At 46.3% G+C, this 12,319-nt stretch overlaps 1 protein-coding gene across 1 annotated transcript in view; it reads left to right on the forward strand.

The window, feature by feature from the left end:
- The window catches only part of LOC140694373 (unconventional myosin-XVI-like), a 272,327-nt gene that overhangs the window by 101,763 nt on the left and 158,245 nt on the right, over positions 1-12,319 (forward strand). Inside the window, exon 14 of the mRNA XM_072957644.1 lies at positions 10,600-10,672. Within this exon, the coding sequence (XP_072813745.1) occupies positions 10,600-10,672 (73 nt within the window). The remainder of the gene's footprint in view (positions 1-10,599; positions 10,673-12,319) is intronic.

The raw sequence follows: 12,319 nt of genomic DNA on the forward strand, positions 1-12,319 counted from the left end.
TATTATAAAAGTTACCACCTACTATGGACAGAATGATGGTTAAATATAAATATTAATCATGAAAGGTGATACATTGTTTCAAGAAAAGCGCAGCTTCTCGAACTAATAAAGAGCTATGTACTTTCCCTTTAAGTGCGTGTTTTCAGGAGATGGGAGGAAAAAAGAGAGATCCTTCACATCTGTGAGAATATGGCATTTTTAGGATCAGATAGTAGCGTTTTTCCTTTTTGATAATGCCTATCATGTGATTTGCAAATATTATTTGAGAGCCAAATAGATTCAATAAAATGTGCAAGTAATTCAGTGATTTATAAGGCTCATAAAAACCCTCCAGCAGCCTCCTCTCACTCGTTCTTGAGCCAAGAGTGCAGAGGCTAAACCTTGTCTATTTTATACGGAGGATAAAATTCACCGCATTGCTAATAGCCAGGCCCCCTTGGAAAATGCATCTGGCCTCTTTTTAACCCCCGATAACCTCTCCTGCTCGGTGAAGTTAACCAAATCTGTATTTCCTATGCCCCTCTGTGCCTGTCACCCAGGCACAGCGGCAGTCCTGCCGGAATAAATAAAGTGGCCGAGTCATTCAGAGAAGGGAGCAGAACGTCCCATGCTGCCTCGTAAAGACCCAGCTTCTCCCTGAAGAAGACTCCGGGGAGGAGATGCCGGTACCACTGTGTAGACATCATCTGCCTTTTTCTAATTTCCTAATTGAGGAGCATGGGCTCTTTAACTAAAGGACACTCGGAGCTTTTGTCGGCTCTGTGCTGTTAACTCTTCCCTCAGCGCCTGCATCCAGTCTTACTAAACCTGCATCCCCAGCCCGCGTCTTGACGCGTGCATGTGCGGCTGGGCTCCCGGAGCGCGCACTGTGGGTGTCACCGGTGCGTGCGACCCAGGAATGAGCTGGGCGTTGAGCGGGGGTGGCTGCAGTTCATACTGACGTGAGCATGAGGGAGCAATGATTGCCTCCCCCTTTCAGAGGAAGAAACTGGGGCTCAGAGAGGTTAAAGTAAGTGGCCCAAGTCACAGAGCCAGGAAGTGGTGGACTGGAGCACGAGCCTATGTTGACTTGAAACCTGAGTTTTTCCAAAAATGCCTCCCCATGGAAACTGTCAGAAAATTGATTTTAAAAAAAAACATAGTTTTAAAGAAAAATTTTAAAAATTAACTTTTTCAAAATATAAATGATTTCTTTATTTCAAAAAAATTGTTATTTAAAGTTTACCATATCTGTATATGGGCATGTCCCTGAGGGTCACATTGTTCCCTGCTCTTTGTATCTGGGTCTCCAGCTCTCAGCAGAGTGCTTTACAAAGCTAGGTGCTCCATCCATGTTCATTCAAAAGGGGAGTGAACTAATACATAAGTTAGTTTAAAGCCACTCTCTAGAGAAGAGGCATTGGTGGGTTGCAAAAATAGTCCCAATCATTCAGTCATTTCTTCTCTATGTCCCTGCCCTGTGCAATACAACTTTGACACTTCTCTTATCAAGAGGTTATGTCTGTTTCTCTCCTGTTGACTTTGAGCTGCCCTTGTGACTTGCTTCAGCCCAGATAATACAGCAGGAATGATGATGTGTCAGTTCTAAAACCTCGCACGAATCTGCTAAGAGCCCTGTCATTGTCACACGGGGGAGCCCAGGCTCTCCTGCAGAAGATGAGAGACGCTGGTAGCCAGCCAAGAGCCAGCCACCCCCAGGGATCTGGCACCCCCAGCCCGGCCACCCACGCTGACAAAGGGACTTGAGGCCATTCTAAGTACTCGATGTTTTTAGTCACTGAGTTTTGGGGCTATTGGTTTGTCCAGCAGTGTCCCCTTGTTACAAATCACTATCTAGTTAATTTAATTTTCCTTAAAAAATGTTTTTTCATTTGTAATGTTTTTCCATTTTTTTCCCTGCACTTTTACTTTTTGGGGGGGAGGGGATTAGGTTTGTTTATGTATTATTTTTTAAATTTTTCAGTGGAGGTACTGGGGACTGAAACCAGAGCCTCACGTGTGCTAAGCATGTGCTCTACCACTGAGCTCTACCCTCCCCCACATTCAGTTTTCACAGCTGCTACTTCGAACCACAAGTTGTGAGTATGTGCATTTGAAGGTGGTTGTTAGAAGGACAGCTCTTCTTTTTGCAACTGATTGGAGGGACCCTGTGATGATTCCCCCACCCCAGTGTTTTCTAATGGGCAGCAGAATCACAAACCTTTGGGTGATAAAAATTTATGGCTTCCAGAACTTGCTGCTAAGTTGCACGGCTATCCAGAAGCGCTCTCTAAAGCCTTCAGTAGCAGGAACCTCATGAAAAGCGGGGGTTTTGTTCAAAAAGAATTATTATGAAGGAAAAAAAGAAACTCTATGAAGAAAAGCATGAACGTGTTGGGGTATACGTGTATCGAATCAACAGGCGGTACACATTAAACTATCCAGTATCACACGTCAGTCCTAGCTCAGTGAAGCTGGGGGAAGAAAAGAAAAGCATAAGAAGTAAAAAGATGAAACAGCACTTTTTAGGGTCGTTTACAGCTAGTGGGTTGAAGTGTTACGTAGATTTCAGATTTTGTGTGTGTGCCTGTATATTCAAGTACTTGGCAGTTTGTTTATGAGTTTTAGCTTTTAGCTGGGTTTTAACTTTTTTTAAAGAGGGTAATAGAAATAAAGAGATCTGGATTTCTGTTCCGAGCCTGACACTTAACATTAATGAAACCTCAGTCTCTAAAGCTGCGCTCATCACATCTCATGCGCCTGCAAACGGAGGCTCGGCGTCGCTCTCCCCCACTTGGCTTTGCTTTGAGGACCTGTGAGTCTGTGCTTGCGAGTCAGGGTGTGCTGGAGAATGCCAGTCCCGTCCAAAAAGCTGGCGGCTCACTGCGTCATTCACTACGGTGGGTGCCTCTGAGTCAGCCCCCGCCAGCCCAGACCAGGCGCAAATGCCTCACGTTCAGTGGATCCTTGAGTCTTAGGAGCAGTGGTGGTTAAAGGCTGCAGATGCAGTGACGCCTGCAGTTCCTCATAGCCATGCCTCGCTTAGCTCACCTCTTCCAGTGGCTCTAACGAGCCCCCCGGGGACCTCGGTGCTGCCTGTGTGGCTGGCCCCGCGCAGCACAGTGTGTGCCTGCTAGCACTTGTCCACCGTTCACATCGGGCGTTCGCACGCAGGGGGAGCTCCCCTCCCCGTAGTTAGTAATCATACCTCTTCTTTGAAGATGAAGGAAACTGCAGATGAAGCGTGTGGATGGCATCCTGAGAACCGAACGCGCCCAGCCCACCTGGATGGCACACCCCGCTGAGATCCTGTCTTTCCTCTGCCTTCCAAACCAGACCCTCCTGGTTGGATTTTACACCTTTTGAGTTGCCCTCTGTCTGTCCTGAGCATCCCCTGCCTGACCTTGGCCATGTACGCTGACTCACGGTCTCCCCTGTGAACCTCAGGCTTGTCCAGAGCTAAAATGTGACCTGCAAATACACCTTCAGAGCTCACGCTCCTTCCAAGCCTGTCCTCTGATGCGCTTGGATCCTTTGGATCAGGCACCACAAATTTCCCAAACACGCTGGGTTAACCCAGTCCAAGCCCTGAATCTCTCTCTGTATTTCTTTCTTTTTTTTTTTTTTCTTTTTTAATGGCGGTACTGGGGATTGAACCCAGGACCTTGTGCATGTGAACAAGTGCTCTGCCACTGGGCTGTCCCCTCCCCCTACTGCTGCATTTCATCGCACAGGCAACTACCAACTGACACAGACCAAAGGATCTTCTAGATATGAGGCTGAGATATGTACTTCCTGGAAAAGGCAAGTCAGCTGCAGAATTCCCACGTCTTCATACAGGTTTTTATTTTGACAGGTGCCAGTTTACAAAAGGTGGTGGGAAAGCAATGATACAGGGTCCCAGTTTAGGGGCACAGGGATCCGACACGACTTGGTATTGTGTGGCGTGGAGAATACAGACTCATCCCTGACTCCCTGCCTCTGTGACAGCAGGGACAGAGCACAAGTCACCTGCAGCTGAGCCGCTTCCGTGCCCTTGTTTTGGTTTGCTGCTTTGCAAAGCTTTGCGGCACAGTGTGTGTCCTCGTGAGCCTGAGGAGAGCCATCCCCCCTCCTCACACCTGCGACCTCGGTAACAGAGAGCCTCCTCCAGCATCTTCCTGACTCCAGAGAATTGTTGTCCAGAGAACTGGCTGAACCCAAGAGCTTACCTCTTTATTTTGTTGGAGGGACTGAGGCCACTGGTCTGACGGCATCTCCAGGAAACGCAGCTCTGCTTTCAAAGAGAGAGTTGCTGAAGAGTCAGCAGGCATGGGGGGAGGTGAGGGACAAACCTCAAACATGAATGAAAGCGGTAACGGGGCAGATACCGCTGTAATTGTATTCCACTGTCAGAAGAACGTATCTCCATCTCTTCCCTGACCTCTGGGCCACTGTCATCTTGTTTGTAGTTTTCTTCCCTACTGAGGTCTTTATATGAACAGATGAGGCTTGAGCCTCTTGTAGGCGCCGGGGCCAGCGGCAGGGAGGGTTGCATTCTAACATCGCGTTAGATGGCAGTGCCAAGGCAAATGTGCACCTCAGTGCTTCTCACTCAACAAGCGTCCAGCCCTGAGTCTCTCTGCCCCCGTGCGTAGCCGTGATCCTGGTGAGCGTGCCTTTTTTATTCTACTCTTGTATCGAGGTCTGGCCTAGCTGCAGTGCACAGATCCTGTACAGAGTACAAGGGGTTTTGCACGCGCAGCGTGACACGTCACCTCCACGCGGAGGGCAGCGTGGACTCCTCCTGCACGTGCTGCGTCATGTCCGGCTTCTGCCGAATGTTGTGCGTGTGAGGCGCACTTACACGGTGCGTGCAGCAGGAATTCGTTCTTCCTCTGTTTCCGAGCGGTGAAAACAGGCGTAGACGCACCGCTGGTTAGGCATTTACTCAGCTGTTGATGGGCACTCGGGTCGTCTGCAGTTCTGACCACAGAGGCGAAGCGGCCGTGAATATTCTGGTGCGTGTCTTTTACGGGGCGCACGCCCGCCTTCTCCTGATTATCTGCCTGGAGTGGGATTTCTTGGTCCTTCAGCTGATATGCATTTAATTTTAGTAGTCAGAGCCAAACCACGTTTCAAATTTCAGATTTAAGCTTCCACCACCAACGCGGGAAGATTCTAGTTGGTCCCTACCCAATACATACGGTTTTGTATCTGGATTTCTTCACTGTGATAGCAACTTATCCATGTTTCTAACTCTGCATCATAACCACTACTTGTAATTGAAATGTTTGGAGGAGCAGTGGTGTCATAATTTAAATAGTCTGCCTTCTCAGATGAGGGCTGTTTCAGACTGGGAATGAAAAGTCATGTAAGCGAAATATTATCTGTGCTCTTAAAGAAGTGAATTGTGTGGTAGGTTGATTCTTGTTTCTAAAGATGCTTTTGGTAATTAAACATACATGTGCATCACTGTTTTAAATACAGTGAATAAGGACACATATTTTTAAATGTACTAAGTACTAACGCTCTTCTGGTGTGAGTTGTAGCTTTCCCTCATGAGACGGGGGTAAGTGCTCTTCTATTTTCTGTGCTCTTATTGCCCCTAGGGGGCGTTCCCTCCCTGGATTCTCTGTAGGTCAGAATTAGCCTTGTTTATAGTATTAGTTTATGTATAGTTACATATTATATATTATATATAATATATTATATTATAGTATATAGTTTATATATTAGTAATAACTTTATATAGTATTTTATCAGTAAAACGTTAGCTCTTGTTTTCACCCTCATCCCAGGATTTTTGTGTGCTGATTAGCTACAATTTTCATTTCAAGGGATCTCCAGTATTTTTTTACCTCCTAATTCTTATTTCCAGTGGGAAGAAGTGCAAAGAGTCACGGGGTTCAGAGCAGTGTTGGTGTGATGACCTCATAAGTATGGAAGGAGGCAGGCGGCTGCTCTGGTGACCACGAGCCTCACCCCTCGCCCAGCTTCTAATTAAACTTGTCAGCACCTGCTGACTTCTTCCTTAATTTCTGACGTGTTTTCAGAAAATAATAAGCCCCAGGTACTTTCTTTAGTCAATGAATAAAGGCAGGAACTCCCAAAAGTACGCAATCCTGGAGTCACGTCTCCGTCCCAAGTTCGTCAGACTGGAGAAGCCCTTCCGGATTCAGACAAGCTGTGGCACGGGTGGAGGGAGTCACCATGACGAGTGCACTTTGCTGATTATGAACAAAACTTACTTTAACTAAATTCTTCAGCATATTGGTCATGAAGTTGGCGAACGCCACAGCAGAGCCCAGCTTCTCCAGGGACTTGGCACCATAACCTTTGTGCAAACCCATCCGCTGCTCGGGGCAGTGTGTCTGCACGGCCGGGTCGTGCAGGTCTGGAATGCTCTGATATTTCACTCTTGCCCCGTCTGGGTTCTGACCCGTCGATGGTCAGCAGAAGAGGCTGATCCAGCTCTGGCTCAGTCTAAGGGTTTTGTGCCAAACAGGGCTCAGCTCTCCCCTAAACTGACTGAATACTTCAGTGGCTCTCTCGTTAATCTCCCTCCCTGGAGATGACCCGGGACAGAACCTGATTTGTGCATATCATCACCGGACTTCTCTGTACCCCAGATAAAATTAGTTCATCCACGTTCCAAGGTAGACACTCTCCTTAATTCAGACTTTGGCCCTTCTCATACCCACACACCTGGAGGGGAAGTCAAAATCAGACAGATAACTTGGCATTTAATGTTTCGTCTGATATGAAACGTGGTGTATTTTACTAATGAGTTCGTGCAAGTTAGACATCAGGAAAGCCCTCAGGAGAATTCTGGGGCAGAATTTGAACTAAAGCAGCCCATCTCATTAATATGTTAATTTTACCTAAAAGATTGACTCCTGGTTCATCAGATGACCTCTGTCTGCTCCTTCTTGCTAGAAATTGGATGTTGAGTTAAATGCGTGTGTGGTGTGAGTCGAGATACCAATAAGAGACATGACAATGTGCTGACTGCTGCACGGAGGGGCGTCCTGCTGGCTGCAGGCCCTGGGAACCCTCCTGCCAAGACTGCTGTTGCAGTAACAGACGCATAATTCATTCAGTCATAAATGATGAAACAGGTCTTTGAGAAAAATGAACACATTATGTCTGTCAGTAGTTGCAAGACTAATCCTTAAAATGCATTAAACGTGCATTAGATTTTTTTCCTGACAATAGTTTTTTTCTTCCTTCCCATCTCCTTTTTTCTGACAGCATTTTTATTTTGTAACTAAATATAGTTTAGAATCCAGTATGTATTAAATGTGAAAAAAACTATTTAAGAAGAGTGTTCTTTCAACCAAATATGCGCTACTGTAAATTCCTAACTGATAAGCTGCTTTCCCGAGTCTGGACCAGAACCTTTCAGTGTGTCTTGCTCACCTATGTGTGGCTGGTGGCCTCCGCATCCCAACTCTGCTGTCAACACAGAGTCACAGCCCTTGTGAGAAGGGGGAGGGCGTGCCATCCCGCCGCTCGTAATGCTCCCCCTCCCCCAGCTTCCATCGGCATCGGGTGCCCTGATGGTAGGGCCACTGCCGCAAGGCAGCAGGGAGCCCGCCGGGGAACCGGATCCTGGGGCCTGAGAGGGAGAGCCTGACACAGGTCGGCAGGAAGCACCCACGCTTTCCACCAGCACGCGGCCTTCGGGAAGCGCTCTGCCCTCCCCTGACTCCTGGGGTCCCTGCTGCACCTCCCGTCCCTGGAAAGCCAGACCCTCTTCTCCAGCTTCTCTGCTGGGCTCCACTTTCCTCTCTCTGCCCCGAGAGTTGTTGTCCTTCCTCCACCAACTTAGAAAATGCCCAACACGCAGTGAGTCACGTGTCTTCTAAATAAATAATGAGGAGTATTGTAAACACCCAGTGCAGAACATTGTAAAAGTGAAGGCGTCACCTCTATGTGTGCCGTTCAGGACATCTCTAGCTCCTCTTCTCGGGCTGACCTTCCTTCTGGGTCTCCTGCATGTATAATTGGGGCTACTCTTTATACAGAATTTGTATATTGTTTTCTGTTAACTTGACAGTTTCACTAAATTAATCCACCCTAGTGCCTGCTGTTTAATTAATTGTGTCTTTAGTGTGGGGTATTTGTTATTTCTTTTTGTTGTCTTGCTATGATCAAGATAACAACAAACATCATTATTTGTTAGTCTTTAACTGCATTTCTGATCTTTGTCTTAGTGTATAGGTTCCTGCATGTGGAGATACTGGTTCAAATGATATGAGCATTTCAAAGCTTTGTGCCACATAAGCAAATTGTCTTTGAAGAAGGTCCTACCAGTTTCCACTGCCGACAGAAGTGTACGGGAACATCTTTCTTGTCGTAATTTTGAAAGTTTTACTTGTTTCACAATTTTAATAAGATTGACATTTTAATTTGCCTGTTGGCCATTCATAGTTCTTCTCTTAGCCATCCTCTCTATTTCTGTGACAAGTTTAAGCAGTTATTTTAAATCAAATTCCTGTGACTGGGTCCACTCTAACCAGCTGTGGTCCTGCAGCTTTGCTTACAGTCCCTCCAAATTGTAGCAGACACCTGGGTGGGTAAATGTTACTTGTTATCTTCATTTTATAAGTGATGAAACTGCAGCTCAGAACATTTAAGTGACTTTTGCCCAAAGTCATCCAACTAAAAAGTATTAGAATCAGGATTCCTACCCAAGACTGAACATCTCCAAAACTGGACAAGCTCTGTCACTAAGCTTCTTACGAGGAAACGCTGCAGGTCATTATGTGGGAAACACACGCACGTGTGTGCGCGCGCACACACACACATACTCAGACAAAGCCATCAGCACCTTCGTTCCTGCTGTGTGAACATCCTTCCCAATGTCTCTTTGTGTACTTTGGAAAAATGGCGGCCTGGAAAGAAGCATGGATGGGTGGAAGGTGATGTGTGGCTGGACACGTGGGTCAATAGATTGAGAAAAATCTATGGAAATGAATAAGATGATGCATTTGAAAATAATACTTACCTCCGACAGAATTTAATTTTATTTGTACTATTTATCTGCAAAAGCATTTAGTATTTGTGTAATCATACTTTTGAACATTTTCCTTTAATTTTTCCCAGAAATGAAAATAGAAAACAAAGTGATCACATTTGTTTTCTTGTACATTCTTACGCTTTCTTTTTCTAACTTGTAACTCTCTAATCTAATGTAGAGTTTATCAGGGCACATAGGGTGAGGTACAAAGCTAACTTTATATTTTCTTCTAAAAAAACATGATCAGTTAACCTAAAGACGTCCACGGAATGATTCTTCCCTTTCCTCACTGACTTGTACTCTTTGCAAGTTTATATTAAAAAGCTCTCCCTCCTACCTGGCCACTCATAGCTGTGCCATCTGCAGAAAGTAATCTGAGAGACAGGATAGCATTACTTTGCCTTTTCTCAAGAAAAAAAAATGGTTGTTTAAGTGACACAGCATCGACCCTGAAGCATTATGGTTATATCCTGATTGTGAAAGCAAAATACAGAAGGTTGGTTGCCAACGGGGTTCTGCAGTGTGGACAGTGGTGGAGCATCTGAAAATTTGGTCCTGAGACAATAGGCAGCCTGGGGATGAGGAAGGAGCACTCCCGCTGGCAGGTGATGAGTAGGAGCACTCCCGCTGGTGGGTGGTCAGGAAGGGGCACTCCCACTGGTGGGTGATGAGGAAGGAGCACTCCCGTTGGTGGGTGGTCAGGAAGGGGCACTCCCACTGGTGGGTGATGAGGAAGGAGCACTCCTGCTGGCGGGAGATCAAGAAGGGGCACTCCCGCTGGTGGGAGATGAAGGCAGCAGCTGCGCTGCTGATGCACTGGACCAGCCGTGGGGGAGGCCTGGGGGGCATGCCCTCCTGGTGACAGTTCCAGAATCACTGGGGGCTTTCTTTGCAAGGAGCACCTTAGGCACGCTCCCCATGCTGCCGCCACGTCCCCACAGACCCCAGGTGGTCGGGTCTCTGGGCCACATGCAGTTTCCTTCCTCTTTCCTCACTCCCGACATAGGTTCACATCGGTGCTTCACCACCCAGACCTGCACCGTGTTCCAAGCGTGATAGTTTACATGGGAAATGGAAGTTGTTACTTAGATTTCTTTCCAGTTTGCACCCAAGTTTCATGATCTTTATTGTTATTTACTTAAAAGAACTCCTTTAGGAAAATAATAATTTCAATTTTGGGGTGGCTCAGTCTGATCCAGGAAGAGCCCGTGCGTGGCTTAACTGAGGTTTCCCTGCGCTGCACACTGTGCGGGGAAGGGGCTGCTTGCTTCACTGCTGCCGCCTTCCGGTGAGCCCCCTTATCGGGGCGCAGACTCCTGCAGAGGAAGCAAGTCTGTCGAAGGAGGCAGCGAACATTAAACCACCCACGGTTTGTTACACTTTACATTTAGAAATCAGTGCATTTTTGTTCATGTGTCTGTTTGGATCAAAGCACTAAAAGAACACCTTTTCCTCCTAATTTTTAGAGGTTTTCACGAGACTCTAAGATAATCATTTGCATGTTTTTACTTCGAGTAGGCAGGGATGTGCTAAGCGGCCGGCTGGATTTCCCTGACCTCAGGGAGCACCGGGCAGTGTGCAGGACACCTGACCACTCTTTTCTTGTTCCGTTTCAGCGCACAGACCTGGGATATTGGAATATTGGACATCTTTGGCTTTGAAGAATTTCAAAAGAATGAATTTGAGCAAGTAAGTGGGTTTTCTTTTAAAATTTTGTTTCAAAAGAATGGTTTTTCCAACCGATAAGTCATCTCTTTTAAATTCAGTGGAGACTATTTGCATTATTTCTTGCAAATATGTAATTAAAAGAAGTACTTTGCCATCGTGTTTCAAATCCACGTCCCTGGTTGGTTGAAACAGTCATCGCTTTTATGTGGTCTTGGCGCACTCAGTCTTTCCTTTTTAATTGCGGTAATTGTTTTAAAAGACAGTATTAGTTGAAGACCAGGGTGGGGCTTATGGAAATGGTGTTTCAGCGGGTCAGAGACACGGGAGGGTGTCTCTGCTTCAAATCAGGGCAGAGATCTTCAGACTCCTGGGCCGAAAATCAGGCTGGAAATACTGTCTCACGCTAAATGCTGTTATTTGTAGGGTCGGCTTTACGTGACATACACACGACTACGGCCAACTCATAAAAACAGACTAAACAGACATCAGTTCTTTTTAGTCCACTTACAATTTAGGGCACTTGGGAAAACACTCGATTCTTTACTTTGCTGTATATACTGTTAAATTAAGTATATTTTAAAATTAAGTGTTAAGAGTAGAAGTAGACGTTGCGTTAGCAACCAGAGAAGGAAAAAGGTGCAGGTAGAAAGATGGAAAACCACACTGCATTATATTACATAAAGAATTTCAAACATGTGGTGTTTAGCGTGGTTAATGACACTGGATAAGGGACTAGAGTGAAGTTGAAGCCCAGTTCTGTGACTTTTACTAGCAGAGCTGTCTTGGCCAAGATGAAGAATCTATAATGAGCTTTAGTTTCCTTCTCTGTAAGGTCAAGATAGTGATAGACATACGGAGCTGTGAGATTGCACAAGACGGCTGTCACAGAGGTGCTGGTGTCAGCTCCCAGCTCACTCACATGTGTGAGAACTGGTGGGTAGATACCATTATGGCCATAAATGGCAACACCCAAAAACCTTTTAAAATGCAGCCTTTTCTGTCTAAAAAAACTGGTGCAGCATCCTGAGAGTAGGTCCTAAATCACGCTGACTCACTTAATCCAGGATGAATCATCATGAATCATGTTCTCTACAAAACTTTGCAGAAAGTCTCGTATGGAATCAGACCGAGGAGACCAGAGGTTTCTTCTCCCTTCATGCTTTTGTATCCATGGATTAATGGAAAAGGGAGGACTGTGTGGTTCTATTTATTTATTGCTTAATAATAAGAAAAAGTGGCAAACGTAAGGAAGAGCAGTTAAAAGGGCAACCAGTAGGAGGTCCGAGAGTAAACGCGGCTCGCAGGCCACCTCTAGGGATGGGTTCCTCGGTGCGAGTGTCTGCATGTTGCCTGGTGGTCACATCGATTCCCCACGTCTTTGCCTTACAAAACATGCGGACTCTCGTGTCTCTGATGAGACTCCCGGTTTCCCCATCTCCTGCTGAGTGGCATGCAGAAGTCACAGGTGGAACGGTGTCTCGTCCAGGCCTCTGCGAGGGGCCGGGCTCCCAGCCTCCTCCGCACCCAGACACGAGCACCTGCAGGCCTGGGCGGCAGCTGAAGTGGGCAAAACGTTTATGTTCTTGTCTTATGAATACTTACTCACTTTACGACAGTTACACGTGTCCCTTATTATTCTTTCATGCCGCTAGATATTTTAATTACATA

Source organism: Vicugna pacos, unplaced genomic scaffold, assembly GCF_048564905.1.
Source record: "Vicugna pacos unplaced genomic scaffold, VicPac4 scaffold_21, whole genome shotgun sequence".
NCBI classification, from domain to species: domain Eukaryota; kingdom Metazoa; phylum Chordata; class Mammalia; order Artiodactyla; family Camelidae; genus Vicugna; species Vicugna pacos.